This window comes from Ovis aries, chromosome 6, assembly GCF_016772045.2.
Source record: "Ovis aries strain OAR_USU_Benz2616 breed Rambouillet chromosome 6, ARS-UI_Ramb_v3.0, whole genome shotgun sequence".
NCBI classification, from domain to species: domain Eukaryota; kingdom Metazoa; phylum Chordata; class Mammalia; order Artiodactyla; family Bovidae; genus Ovis; species Ovis aries.
Genome location: NC_056059.1, coordinates 70,246,933 through 70,263,034, shown reverse-complemented (window position 1 = coordinate 70,263,034; position 16,102 = coordinate 70,246,933). Strand labels below are relative to the sequence as shown.

At 33.1% G+C, this 16,102-nt stretch overlaps 1 protein-coding gene across 2 annotated transcripts in view; it reads left to right on the top strand.

Moving 5' to 3' along the window:
- The window catches only part of CHIC2 (cysteine rich hydrophobic domain 2), a 71,421-nt gene that overhangs the window by 39,093 nt on the left and 16,226 nt on the right, over nucleotides 1–16,102 (top strand). For both annotated transcript variants that reach the window (XM_060417122.1, XM_004009829.5), the window contains exons 4-5: nucleotides 13,697–13,753; nucleotides 13,920–13,979. In XM_060417122.1, the coding sequence (XP_060273105.1) occupies nucleotides 13,697–13,753; nucleotides 13,920–13,979 (117 nt within the window). The remainder of the gene's footprint in view (nucleotides 1–13,696; nucleotides 13,754–13,919; nucleotides 13,980–16,102) is intronic.

Here is a 16,102-nt window from a genome sequence, read left to right as displayed (position 1 = left end):
AAAAATAGACAAAAAGGCAATGAGGTGATTACAAATACTGATAAATGCTTGGAAGACAATAAAAAGGAAACCTCAGCCTTTTGGTAGTTCTTAGTGTGAGTCTGAGGAGCTTACAAGCAGGTACAATGTTTCAGCTTCATTAAATAGATTTTATGACATTTACTTTGCAAAGCTTATTTTTGTTAATACTTTTGTTTATAATTTGCTTCTTGATTGTGCCTTAATTGTAGTATTATAGTTTTGAAAATTGATGTCTAAGTATGTGAACTCTTTTTGACTTTTTTGCTTTTAGCCTGGCTCATTTATTGAGGAAAAAGTTTCATAATTTTACTGTACGTTGTTACAGTGTTTTTTGGTTTCCATCCTAAAGTAACTATTAGTTTCAGTCTTTTGAGATTTTGCATATATATATATATATATATATATATATATATATGATGAACATATATAATATCCCAACTTTAGTGATTTTGTGGACTTTTTTAATATGTATGCTCAGCCATTGTCCTTTCTAATTGAAGAACTCTTAAGTTTTAGAATGTTTATATACCGACTTCTTAATCTTGTGAGTTGTACCTTTTTTTTTTTAGTGCTTTAACCTCTTACCTATAAGGAATAAAATTGCGTGGCTTTCTAAAAGTGTTCTCAGTGTGAATTTGTTGTACATAGTGTGTATTTCCATTCTCTTTATACTCTTCTGTATTTAGACGTATATCAGGGAATCATTTCTTTAGGAATAGGGAAGTAGGCTGCACCATGTGGTAGCTGGGACCTGCAGTTTAATGCTGGAAAGAACTAGTTTGGAAAGTGGCACTTACTCTGAACATTGATCAGTTCACACTCTCTAAACCTCAGTTTTTACCTCTCTAAGATGAGGTTAATCTCTTCCTTGTAGTATTGTTTTAAAAATAAGAGCAAGTTGCTTAGTTAATGACTGTTGCTATTAAAGTCACTTTATTATTAATCTTCCCAGGGTCTGTCTTTCTAACCACTATATCTCCAGTGCCTCTCACAGTGCCTCTCATCTATTTTGTGTTCAATAAATGTTTACTGAATGAATGTACCTTTTGGCTTTTGAAATTCTTGAGTAGTAAGATCATAACATTTCAGAAGACATAGTCCTCACTATTTAAAACAAGATTCCTAAGAAAATGAAAGCGTTTTGTCTTCTAGAGTAAATAACAGACATTTTTTCCTGCAGGGGCAATGTGATAAAGTACAAAAGATAGTAAATCGCTGTTTGAAGCTGAGTGACTTTGAGTCACTTAAAACCTCTCTGAGCCGAAGTTTCACCACCTTACCCCCTGCTTTATTTTTCTTTTAATCTCAGGAGAGGAAAGGCTGACTGATCTCTCTAGGTACTCTCCAGTCCTGAAAATCTATAATCCTTTGAAAACTGAGCTGTGTAAGTCAATAAAAACATCCTTATTTTCAAGCTCTTAAGTAAAGAAGTTCTCAATATTGATTTTTATTTGCAATCTAAAGATTGACATTTTAGTATTTTCTTTACTTTTAAATTTTTAAAAACATTTATTTTTTTAATTGAAGGATAATTGCTTTACAGAATTTCGTTGTTTTCTGTCTTTAGTTTTTTGGTCCTAGGTTTTCTTTTACTTTTTTGGCTTCTCTGAGGTGGTTTTTTGTTTTTTTTTTTTTTCTTTTTAGATAATTGCTATTTAGTTTTGAAACTTAGATGAGATACAACTCTTTTTTTTTTTAAATCAAACTTTATTTCTTTTACTTTGAGTTGTAATGTGCTTAGATTTACTTCTAAATGTCTTTTCTCTCAACTTCAAATTTAGTTATTCAATAATAGTGAGTTACTTTGGTTGGGGTATAGTAGGAGTAGAAAATCCAAATGGGAGAGGTCAGGAGTCGAGGGTTTTAAGTGAGAATGCAGCCTTGTCGGATTTAAATAAATTCAAGAGAAAGTGAGCCTGGGAGAATCATAACCAGAAAGCTGCAAATATTTGTGTGTGTGAGGAACTTGGAGTTTACTTACTCAGTTATAACACCAATATTGAAAGTTACCTAGAACTTTTAGAACTCTAATTTATTCTGTGTTTGGGATTTGAGCAATTGTATTCACTTACTCTGAATCATAAGATGATAATTGCAGTGAACATTTAGATGAAGAATTAGAAAGATGATTCTAACATGTTGCAGATAACGAAAGCAAAACAAACTTAAAAAGCATCATAACAAAATTTTAGAGAAGGAGGGGATCTTGAGAAGTTTCTGGTAAATAAGAGATGGTAAACTAAATGTATTCTTATGACATTATTATAGACTGAAGGTTTAGGAAAATCAGTGCTAACTTTTTTAAAAAAAGAATGCCATCCAATTTATTTCTATAAATACAACATAATTATTAGGGTATTCATATGTTCAAAATAAGTATGCACCTGTGATACCATCATTATAAACGATGCCGTAAACCTAACCATCCTCTAGTAATTCACTCCTTTCCTCCCCCTTTCTTTGTATGTATAGGTGTGATGAGAACATTTAACATAAGATCTACCCCATGCATTCCCCCCCCCCCCCAGCTTTATCTCCCCAGTGGCTCAGCTGTAAAGAATCCACCTGCAACATACGAGGCATAGGAGATGTGGGTTCGATCCTGGGTTGGGAAGATCCCCTGAAGGAGGGTGTGGCAACCCACTCACTCTAGTGTTCTTGCCTGGAGAATCCCATAGACAGAGGAGCCTGGTGGTCTACAATTCATAGGGTTGCAAGGAGTCGACACAGTTGAAACGGCTTAGCACACATACACATGCACACACAATTGACACATAACACTATGTAAGTTTAAGGTATACAGCATTGATACAATATTCTGATACACATACATATTCAAAACCCATATGTTCTCTTTTAATCTTTACAATAATCCTATATGGTAAATATCATGGTAACATCTAATAACTAATTATTGAATGTTCACTGTACACCAGAGATTGAGTTAATCAGTTACTTGTACTGTGTCATTCAGTCTTCCCCAAATTCCAAGAGTGGACATTCATATTATTCCTATTATAAGGATGAGCAAACTGAAGCTCAGATCAAACTGAGATCCCACTGTCTACAAAGTTAGGCCATAGTTAGAACCCTAGGCTTAAAGCTCCAGATCTCATACTTTTTTTTTCACTCTTTGATAAGGATACAAAATCAGTTATTTTTTATGCTTTATTATAGTTCAGTTTTAATCGAGAAGCCAGGGCTATTTTAGAGGTTTTAAAGGAACTTAAAAGATCATTATTTCACATGATGGGAAATTCAGGTCCATAGAGTGTTGTATAATAATTTACCTAAGTTTATCCAGTTTATTTATAAATGGTAGTAATGTTCAAGCATTTAATATCAGCTTTTGCAATACTTCCGTTTTTTGGCAGATTTAACTTTCCCGTTATTTTTTTCCCTAATAGTTAAACAAATTTGTATTTCTTGAAAATACAAACTCACAGTAACGGAAGGAGGCCATAAAAGAAAGATGCAAGAAAACAGTATATTTTAATCAGATTTTATACTAAGTTCCAGTTGGACAAATGAGAGTTGATACATTGCTTTTGCTTCTGTTTTACTTTTATAAAAACAAAAAATCGGTATCCCTGTATTTGAAAAATTATCAGGTTCTCGCTCCCTAATAAATAAGTACATACTATTTCTGATGAAGTTTTTATTGTTTCTAGTATTATACCCTTTCTTAAAACTTGTATATTCACTCTTAGATTGAGAATGTCATGTAGTGAGTTAATGCATTGTAGGAGGGACAGGAACTCTCACTGAAGGTAGTAGAGTTGGGTTTTCTGATTCTAATGCTAGATTTTCCATTTGCAGTTTTTTGCTTTAATTCCTCCCTTATTATCATGATAAATAAATAGGTTTAACCTCTTTCAAATCTTACTTCAGTTGCTGTGGGAAAGGGATCTCATGTAAAAATTTTATGACCAGAAGAATATATTTATTGCTGTTTCATTTTAAAAAATATTTTAGGCTTGAAACTTCTCACATAAACTAAACATTCTTACATAAGCTAAATTACTACCATTAGTGTGAATGGCACTGATTATTTGTTTTTAGTTGGAGGGAGACCCTGATGCTGGGAAAGATTGAAGGTAAAAGGAGAAGGGGGCAACAGAGATGAGATGGTTAGATAGCATTACCAACTCAGGGGACATGAATTGGAGCAAACTCTGGGAGATAGTAGAGGACAGAGAAGCCTGGCATGCTGCAGTCCATGGGGTCACAAAGAGTTGGACACAACTGAACAACAACTAAAAAAACTTGTTAAGGCTTCCCTGATGGCTCAGTGGTAAAGAATCTGCCTGCCAGTGCAGGAGATGTGCGTTCAATCCCTAGGTTGGGAAGATGCCCTGGAGAAGAAGGAAATGGCAACCCACTCCAGTATTCTTGCCTGGGAAATCCCATGGAAGAAGAGCCAGATGGGCTACAGTTCATGGGGTTGCAAAAGGGCCGGACACAATTCAGCGACTAAACAGTAAAAACCTGTTACTAATTTCTCATTATAAAGGAGGGTAATGCCAAAAAAGCAAACTTTGAATCTTAAATGTACAGAGATGGTACTGGGACTTTAAAGATGTGCTGCTGCTGCTAAATCACTTCAGTCGTGTCCGACTCTGTGTGACATAGACGGCAGCCCACCAGGCTCCCCCGTCCCTGGGATTCTCCAGGGAAGAAAGAACACTGGAGTGGGTTGCCATTTCCTTCTCCGATGCATGAAAGTGAAAAGTGAAAGGGAAGTCGCTCAGTAGTGTTAGACTTCTTTAAAATGTGTTTTGCTGAGAGCTGACCGACATTCAGTTCTTTCTGAATATTTAGGACATAGTATTGATGTGATTTGTAGAAAGCTTTGTTCATCTTCCTCAGCGTCCAGTCTGTTCTTACCCTACGCAATGGGTTCTTAATTTCAGACACGATTTTTCAGTTCTACAGGGTACATTTGATGTTTTTATAGTGTAGTCCTCTTTTGAAATTCTTCATTTTTTCACCCATTTTGTCCATTTCCCACTATAATTGAACATACTAATCACAGTTAATTTAAATTCCTGTCAACTAACACCAGTACTTTGATTATCTCTGGATTTGTTTCTGTGGGTTTTTTCTTTGGATTATTGGTCATATTTTCCTGGCTCTTAAAGTTTTTAATTTTGTGTTAGATATCATAAATAGAGTGAAGTAGAACTTCCAGAAGAAATCTTCAAAACCAAGGGTCCCATCTATCCTCTTTCAAGCAGATCAATTCAGTTCAGTCACTCAGTCGTGCTGACTCTTTGCGACCCCATGTACTGTAGCACACCAGGCTTCCCTGTCCATCACTAACCCCCAGAACTTGCTCAAACTCATCTGTATTGAGTCACTGATGCCATCCAACTATCTCATCCTCTGTCGTCACCTTCTCCTCCTGCCTTCAATCTTTCCTAGCATCAAGGTCTTTTCTGATGAGTCAGTCCTTCACATCAGGTGGCCAAGGTATTGTAGTTTCAGCTTCAGCATCAGTCCTTCCAATGAATATTCAGGACTGATTTCCTTTAGGATTGACTGATTTGATCTTGCATTCCAAGGGTCTCTCAAAAGTCTTCTCCAACACCACAGCTCAAAAGCATCAATTCAGACAGATAGGATGAGGAAAAATGATTCATCACTTTGATCTAATCAGAGACTGAGCTAGGTTGGACTGGTAAGTGATTTATCATCAATACCTAGTTTTCTGTTTCTTGGTTATGGCCCTTCTAGACTTTTGATTGAGGCCTAGCAGGTCTTTGCCTCCTTTCCTCAGAAAGTTGTATGTATCCTTTGGATATTTTGAGTTTAGATTTTATGCATGTTCAAGTATTTTGAGGAGCATACCAATTTTGAGTTTATGGCAGATCCTCCTCCCTCTAGCAGAATTTTGTCTCCTAAGTACTGAGAGACTATGAGTAATCTTTTTCTGCCTGTTTGTCTTGGTTCCCCACCCTTCTATGCTACCCCAGAAGTCAGTAATGTCTCTTGGGAAAACTGGCTTTGCATTTTAGGGTACATCTAATTTCTAGTCCACTGAGCCAGGGTGTGCAATCTGTCAAAGCTCTCTTGATTTCCTCTTTCCTTAGTAAGAGTGCCACTGGTTGTGCCAAACCTAGTCTTCTGCTGATTTCTCTAATCAACAAAGAAAGAAAATGGTTGGTACATAATCATCAAATGATTTAGACAGGGTGCTTTCCTTCTCTGGATTTTATTTTATCCAGGCCTTGTTGCTTCCCAGAATGTTCTGATGTTTTAAAAATAATGTGTGGTTTTTTAGTTTTTGTTATTACTTCAATGTATCCATTTCAGTTTGTGGTGGAAGTGTTGGCTTGAGTGTTCACATCCTACCCAGAAATAGAAGTCTCTAGTTACCTTGACTTTACATGAAGAATTGTGCTGTTCTTTGCATATTGGGAGGGAAAGAACAGTGTGATTATTATTATTATCTTGCTTTTTAACATGTTGTTTGAAATTTCTTCATATTTGGAATTAAATCATATTTTAAGGACACTGTATTCATTTTATGTTAGTGCCTTGAATGGAAGGATTTAAAATTGATTTCGCTTAATTTAGATGCAAGTGAAAGTAGTTAATGCTTGCTGATCCCAGGTAGAAAGCATGGTCGGTTTGGAAATCTGAGTTTGAATCCTATCATTACCCTTATTGGTATGTGACCTTGGGCAAACCATTAACTTTTGTAAATCTTTGTACTTAATCTATAAAATAATGACATACCTCAGTTCATGTTTAGTTGCACAAAGCAAGTTATAAACAAAAACAAAATACATTTTGGATAAATCTCATTGAGGCTTAAGAATAGAGTAGAATGAGTATTTCCTAGACCTCAGCTGGAGAAAATTTTAGTTTTAGATTAAGTTGGCTGTTCAAGGCCAATAGCTGAGTTAGTGGTTTAAAATACTTTACATGTCATTGAGGTGTTATCCAACAAATTACAAATTCTTTACAAATTTGTAGCTTCATTGAATAATGGAGAGAGCATATTATTGAAATCCTGTTTCAAATCCCCGTTCCACCATTTCCTAGTGTGGCTTTAAGTTTCTTAACCCCACTAAGACAGTTTTCATATGTAAAATAAAAGTTATACAAGCTGCCTTCTAGGTTTATTGTGAAGATTGATTGAGATAACAGGGAAAACAGTTAACATGGGTTCAGATCCAAAGTGAGGATCAACAGATATGATTCCTTATTCCTTTGTTTCTCCAATTGTCATTATAATCAATCAGCAGTATTTTTCCCCCCACCTGTTGTGAAGCAATTCTTCCTTGTGAAGTCATACAGGTTTTTAAAATCTCCGATAGTAATATGTTTGACTATTATATAGTCATATTATATATATATATATTATATATATATAAGCTATATATATATTAGCTTAGTGAAATTCATTTGTCTTATGAACAATTTTTCTAATTTTCTAATATATATATATATAAGCTATATATATATTAGCTTAGTGAAATTCATTTGTCTTATGAACAATTTTTCTAATTTTCTTCTGTCATTTGAAACTCAGTTTTCTGAGATGTTATCAGTATTTTCAGAAAAGTTATCAGACTTGTGGATAACCCCTTAAAATTGTGTGCAAAATTTTTATATATTGGTGCATAAATGCCTTTTTCATCAAATCCCAAAGCAGTCAGGGTAACCTTAAGAAGTCAAGAACCACTAGCCTAGTCATAAACTCTTGATTAAATTGTGCTTAAAATTAGTATTTGTAGGTCACTGCTCAGTACTAAGTTAAAGGGAATTTTTGATATATAAAATATTTACAGTTGTTTAGCTTATCTTCATCTGAAAATAGTATTTTTAACAAACAGTATGAAACTATTTTTTTGAATATACTTTGGTGGATATTTAGCTTATCTAGATTACATAAAAGTTAATATTCACATAAAGTTTTTTCCTCTTTACATACCATGCTTTTTATTTATTATGGTTTTTAAAACTTTTAATTTTGTATTGGGGTATAGCCCGTTAACAATGTTATGATAGTTTCAGGTGAACAGCAAAAGGACTCAGCCATATATATATATATATTTATTTATATATATATATATAAAACCATGTATCTGTTCTCCCCAAAACTCCCTCCCCTCCCGTACAGGCTACCACATAACATTAAACAGAATTCCATGTGCTATACAGTAGATCCTTGTTGGTTGTCCATTTTAATATAGCAGTGTGTATATGTCAACCCTAAACTCCCTAACTATTCCTTCCTCCATCCTTACTCCCCCTCCCCCAGCCATAGTTCTTTCTTTAAGTCTGAATATTCACATACATTTTTTTGAACTATATTTCAAGTCTTTATTGAATTTTTTTACAATATTGTTTATGTTTTGGTTTTCTAGCTGAGAGGCATGTGGGGTACTAGCTCCTTGGCAAGGGATTGAACCCACAACACTTGGATTGGAAGGTGAAGTCTTACCGGACCACCAGGGAGTTCCTCCTCACATAAAATTTTTTAAAGGGGCATTTAAGTACAGGAAGGGAATTTTTTGAGGAATTTAATCACATTCTAGTTTGTCTTTTGGTGATCTAGATTTTTCATGTATTATAATACTGAGATATGCCATTTAATTTTCTGTGTATTATTGCAATATAAAAATTTATATTAATCCAAGACAGATAAATCAAGTAATTTTCTCTTAAGTTAAAATAATTCATTTAAAATTTTGTATGTTTGCTTTCTAATGACTTATAACTAATAACATTTTTGTTTCATTTATTTTAATGATTTGAATTTGCACAGATGTCAAAAGATAAGTATAGTTCTTATTTGAAAAATACTTAAAATTTTAAAAAATTATGAATACATTCAAAGCATTATTCTAGTTAAAGCTTAATTAATGCATTATAAACTTAGGAGTTTAAAATTTGTTTTAAATAAGAAATTGAACATTTGAAATTGCACTCTGAGCTCTGTGATATGAATAAATCCTATTCAAAAAGCTTTAATTTTAAGTTTAAATAGTTGAACTTTTATAAATAGTTATTAGTGAGCTACTCATACATTTTGTTAAATATTTTAGCATCTTATATTCTGAAGACTGATAAGAATGCTCTTTCTTTGGGGAAAATTCAGAGAAATTTTGTTACAGCTTCCACATTTAACATTTTTCCTTTGGTTTTAAGTACTTAAAAATCCATGAGGTTTCTGTTGATTTTATCAGCAAGTTCTAGAAAACCACTTCTTTGAAAAAAAATTTTTTCAAAGGACTGAGTCAGTGAATCATTGGTAATGAATATACTGTTAAATAAGAATGGTAACAGTGGTAACAAAGTAGAGAAGTAATACAGGGAAAACTTTCTAAATGATTTGCTGTCCTGCAAGACTTATTTATATCTAATAGTGCATAATTCATTTATGAGGAATAATAACATATTCATTAGTAAGTATGATATTTAGAAAAATTACAAAAAATGTCTCTTCTCATAGTAAATCAAATTTGAATTTTCAGAAAATCCTAATTTTCAGTTGCAGTAGCTTACTGTATCTGGGTGTTTCATATGTATTTTTCTGTTGTAAGCTTACTTTAGATGCTTCTTTGGAAATTGATAGGGATTTATCAACTTAATATTAATTGTTGTTCGGTTGTTATTTAATTAGCATTTTTGTAAACTATCCAGGCTGTTTACCTCTTTTGCATTTTCCTGGTTGACTTACTTCCACAATTCTACCAAAAATTTGAAAGGAACCAAATAGAAGCCAAAGTTTCTATCCTTCTATTATTATTACTTGTTATTCAAGTTAAGTCTATTTAATAAGTCCATTTATAATTGAAATGATGTTTTTTTAGTTTCTGTTATTTTTTACTTTAACGTTGCAGAATGGTTATATTAGAATTAGTTCACCAGTGAGAAAAATACAGCTAGCAAAGTGTTGAAATGAGGAAATGTGTGACAAAAAAGTAAAGTGAGCTCTGTTAAGAGAGAGGGGGTTCAGAGTCCAAATGCTTAGAGCGGTCCTTTTTCCAACCAAGTTAGTTGACATGATGTTATTTTCATAAAAACCTTGTTTTGATTACATGGTGTGGATTGGTGGTCTTGGTCCTTTTAACTAAGGGTAAAAATCCACGATAAAATTAGATTTCTTGTTGATCATCTTTTGCAGAAGAACTGAGGATTCATTGGTTAAGAACTGCTAACCTGTCCTCTAGCCTCCAGGGTGTGAGCACTGAAAAGGATTAAGGCCCACTGTAGGGAAGCTTGCACTGAAGCCTGCACTGCCCTTTCCCCTGTTCTTTCAGTTAAATAGAAGATTTTTAGTTCCCATGACTATCAGTCTGGTGCTTTTCACAAGCACCAAATTCTTTTAAGAAACTTGATTATTTTTAGATCCACTGGCCTAGAACACTGAAAGATGACTTTTTTAAAAGTATTTCCTGTTGATAGACCCTATACATACTGTTTTTTTCTGAGGCCTATTAGTTTCCTTTAATTTATGTAGATTTGGTGATCGATAGAAATACTTTAAAAAATCAAGGACAGGTTTTTATATGGTTAAGTTTGTTTGTCCAGTAATAATTATAGAGTTTGGCCGTGTTTAATCTTATGTTTTGTTATAAATAGCTATCTGACAACCCTGTGGACATAAGCTCTTCACTTTTATTTCTAGAGTACTGCAGTAATAAGGTACTTTCTTTTCATGTTTAAAGGCTTTTAAATAGATTTTTATAAATGCTGGTGTCATTTTTAAAAATATCTGCCAAATTGTTGTTGTATTTAATCGTGAAAATATATTTTGATTTTGTTAACTGAAAATAATTGCAAAGTATTAAACATTCTCAGTAGTTAAAGCATTTTCCCCCCCATTTAATTTGAGCTTTTGTTGTTACTAGCAAATAATTTGTGGCACAGTTTCTTTCTTTTTTTTAATGACTGTTACAGTCTATATACTTGTCACCTTAGTGTTCTAGAAATGTTCCACTCAGATCAAGAGTTCCTTTCTGGTTTTGTATATTCTCACCTGCTCCTCACTGTAAATCACTGAGATGTCAAGTGCAATGATTAATTAAGCTGCACGTGCATGTGCTTTTTTTTTTCCACCTGTCAAGCAGGAAAGAAGTCTTATATCAATAGCAAGATTAAATGCTGCAAATTCACAGCTATTACTCCAGACTGTCAAGTGTATAAAAATATTTTATGTTTAGATGCTTATTTGGAATATGGCATACCACTGTTTGTTTGATTTAGAATTCTTAAATATTGTAAGATACAATTACTATATCAAATCCTGTCATTAAACTTCCAATTAGAAGCAAAGGATAAATTTGGCATTTCTACATAAATATTTTGGAATTTAAGGTTCATGCTTTGTACTTGTCTTTTATTCATATATGGGTAGTTGATTTGAGTTATTTAAAGTAACTTATTTTAAGTTTCTAAATTGACGTGTGTTTGTGTGTATGTATCATATACACCATGAGATCCATTCATAATGTTTGTTCTTGTTATAGTATGGGTTTAAATTTGTGATGAATGATTGTGGAAACTACACTTTTTTTCTGTGTGTAATGCGTATTTGCAGAATGTAATGTTAAACTTTTAATTTTTATATATTAATATGAAACAACAGACTTGAAAGCTTGTTCTCCTCACCCTACTTCTTTCATACCTCCTGCCCCCTTTTTAAACATCAGCAAAAGTAAAACCTCAAATTGTATAGTAATCTTAATCTATTATTAAAAGGTCCTAGAAAGGAAGATTACAAGGTAGATTCAGGTTTTGAATCGGTTTTGCCATTGGTTTAGCAGCGGGTGGGCAGGCAGATGCCTGCTCAGAGTAGAACCTATTGCCATTTTTCACCATTGATAGAGTAGCCTTTCAGAGTCAATGAGCTCTGTCAATGTGAGCTTGTCAAGGCTACAACTTCATAGACCTGAGAGGCGGTTTGAGAGGTCAGCCCTTTTCAGGTTTGCTGTGATGCAAATGAACTTTAATGCTTAAACAACTATTGGAATTTTTATGTCTGCTCCTTGTTCTTTTTTCTTCACAAAGTCATTGACGAGACATTCAGTGCTTTTTAAATTGGAAGTTGCATTGTGCTAAAGACCTAGTACAGATTTACGGAGGGCTGAAAGCAGTTAGATCATGTTCTTTTCATGGTGCGATTAGAATCAAATCGATTTCCCTACAGCCTTCAGCATTCAGATGGCAATTTTAACAAAGCTTGGGGGCTAGACAAGGGACAAAACGACTGAACTGAATGTTAATTACACTCTGCAGCCTTATTTTCTTTTGATTTGGGGCTGACTGGCAACTAAATTAACAAAAAGTGTGACCATAACTGCTGCCCTATTTTCATTTAAAAGGAGAGCTGCCTCTAAAAGGCTATCTTTACAAAGAAACAAGTGAGGTCTGCTGATCATTGTTAACAAGGGCACTTTTTTCCTTTAAAATTCTTGCCAAAAAAACTGTTCAAAAAAGTAATGTAATAAATTAGTCATTGGCATATTATTACCCAGGGAGTTAGTTGAGTTTCTGATTTTTTTGACATAAGCTTGGAAAATGTAAGGCAGTAAGTGGTAGTTACGAATTATAATTGGCACCTCTGTGTCTGTGGTGTGTATTTAGCATGTTCCACATGCTAGAAGGTAATATGGTAACTAGATTACAGTAGATACCTTAAATAGATATTAAACATTTTATTATGTAACATTAGAGTATTCAAAATCAGCTTGGTCATAACAATTTTTCACCTCACTCATCCTTGCTTGATAGTCACATTTTCATATTTGATGATTAGTACTTACTTAGTTGTGCCACATTAATGGAGCTGGATGCTTTTTTCCTTTCCTTGCAAGGAAGCTGCAGCTGCAGCAAGTTGCATTTTCTTCTTGTGGCAACACTGTCCTGTTTGCACCTGCAGCTGTGTCAGTCTCATCCTAACACCTGGCACCATGAATTATCCTCCTCTTTATTCCTCCCCAAGCAAGAAACATTTCATGCTGCATAGTGTACACTGCAAAAATCAAGTGACCTTCTGTATAAATTTCTTAGTTGATACCTTTAACAGTAGTATTGAATAAAGTTTGATTTTCAAATGAAACCAATTTTATTTGAAAACCAACAAAAATGATTGGATTAAATGCAGTTTTGCCTGTGAAAATCTTTGTAAAATAATAAATAAGCTTAGTTTTAAAATTTGGACATTATTTTTAAGTATGATATAAAAATTAGTTTGATTTGATATAGATTGATATTTTTTATTAACTTTTAATCATTTCCTTTTTAAATTTAGACTAAAGACCCTTTTCATTTTGTTAATGTATAAATAGCTTTGTTTTAAAATATGTATTAAGGTATTCTTATTACTACTAAATATTACGGAAATATTTTTGAAAGAAATGGGGATTTAAATTTGTATTTTTTAGTGGATAACATTAGCTTTTTAGACTTAAATAAATCAGAGACTAGTAAGTATGAAACAGTTAAAAAATACAATGCCCCAAACCATATCTTTATCAAAACAGAGTCCTATTTCTGTTCAGGCTACTATTTAGTGCTAGAATGTTGCTAGTGTTATAGACCACTCTATACTCAGTCACTGTCTTATATCTCTTTCCTTTTCACACAAAAAACAGCTGCAAAACCACGTTTTTCTAAAACCAGTCAGGAGTAAACTTTTTTCTCATTTGTCTTCTAGACACGAAGATCGATTGAGAAGTTATTAGAATGGGAAAACAATAGGTTATACCACAAGGTGAGTACCACGGGGAGCAGCTTCGTACTGTTGAGGTCTGAACTGCACAGTATGGAAACAGATGCTTTTGTTGAACTAAAAATATGAAAGATGGACAAATGGGTTAGTCTGTGTGCTGCAATAAAATAGAGCTCATTTTTCTTCTTTTACTCTCCTACTTGTCTAGCTGTGCTTGCACTGGAGACTGAGCAAAAGGAAATGTGAAACGAATAACATGATGGAATATGTAAGTTAAAGGGCTGTTTTGTGAGTTTCTCTATTAAATGATCATTTATTTTGCTTCTGATCTTATTCTTTCCATGATTATTAATCAGCAAAGGTGTCAGAAGCTTAATCTCCTGAGTGCAAGGATTTTTTACGGTTCACAGATGCATGGTTTCATGTGCAAGACTGATTTATAAAGTTATGAATGACTTGAAAACAAGGCTTCACTGTGTTCTGAAAAATAATAAATTAATTGCCAAGATAAAATAGGCTGAACATGTGTTGATGGAGTGTGAAATTTTAGATGCTGTATAAAGAATAACCACAACTTTGGTTACGCAGCAAGTCAGATATGGCTTTTTTATATAATGCTAATCAGGTTTCCAAGTATGGAAGAAAACCTTTCAGCCAAGCCACTGGAGCTTAAGAAACCTTTAGCCTTTATAGATTTTAACTGCCCATACCTCAGTGGCCTTTAAAGAATCTTTCAAAGTGTTGTTGGGATATTATTCTGTAAAAAGTATCTTAAAAGTAAACAGGAGATAAGATGTTGCTCACCCAGTAATTTATTCTTTAAAAGATATCTAATGGGTATGTGTATACAGTCAGTTTTAGAGCTTAGAATGGGATTTAATTTACCAGCTACTTGCTTTACTTGAAAATTTTTTCTCAGTTTGAAAAGTTCAGAATACTATAGAAAAAGTGTGAATTTTTATTCTCCCTTGAGCCTGGATGTTTTGTGTTAAGTATGAAAAGATTAATATATGAAAAGAAGAAGAACTGAGCATGGGGTTGAGTATCTAGCACATCATTTCTGACAAATTTTGTCTATTCTTTGACACAGAATAGCCATCATAGGTAGCATGTGTGTGTGTGTATGTGTGTATAAAAGATTAATGAAAACAGTGCCTGGATACTGGAAATAGTTGGAAATTATCATAAAATCATTTTTCTCTGTAGCATTTTCTCTTTCTTTCATTATCACACAATCAAATCCCATTTCTAGCCGTGAACATAAAAGATGTCTTTAAAATGTCTCTTTTTTCATAGAATAGCTCTATTCAGTGAACTAAATAATGTAGATTTTATCATTATCTATTATATCAAACATGTTAATTTATGATGGTAAAAAGGCACTTGATACTTTTGTATAATAATAAAAGCACATTCGAATAACTTGTTTTGAGATTGACCTATGAAAATACTAGGCTTGTATTTTCATCATAGATGAAAACTCACTGGTGAGAGAGTTTATGTATTTTGTGAGAAGAAATGGATATATAAGTGATTTAAAGGATTTTGTGAAAAAATATTTGCTATATTTATAAACCCAAACACTCAGCTTATTAATAAAATAGAAGCTTTTATTTATTTATTTAGCACACTTCTAAATTTACTTTGGAAAGCAAAGCATAAAAGTATTCCCAATACTATTATTTCCAGATAGAACTGTAAGATCATTCATAAAATATGCTCATTCTCTTTAATGTTTATATTTATGATGTTGTAGTATTAATTAATTGGCAACCCACTCCAGTATTCTTGCCTAGAGAATCCCAGGGATGGGGGAGCCTGGTGGGCTGCTGTCTGTGGGGTCACACAGAGTCGGACATGACTGAAGCGACTTAGCAGCAGCAGCAGCAGTATTAATTAAAATAATGTAACCTTCCAAAACATTCTGAACTTATATGCTCTGTAAAATATGTGCTCTTATTGCTCTGTTAAATTGTCATTAATTTTTAGATAAACAACTTTTGTACTAAAGCCATTATATTTTCTTACCATCATAGAAAATATCTAGAAGAGTAGTTTTTTAAAAACTTAAAAATTACTTTAAAATGTATTTTTCTTCAGTTTTCTTGGAGTGTGTATGCGTGTGTGTATGTGTATTTATGACAGTTGAGTGGAGGAAAAACATAATTTTAAAAACTCCCTACAAATAGTTTTGCAAAGTTAAAATAGAAATAATCTGTATATCTGTATGACTTCAAATTTTCTTTAATTTACAGAAATTTCATTTGTTAGCTAAAGGGAAATATTTCTCCTTGACTATGTTTTGAATATTGGAGTAAATTTATGAAATAGACCAAATTTTCTTTTATTCAGATATGGCAGAAGAAATGAGACAAATGGTTAACTTCTGTG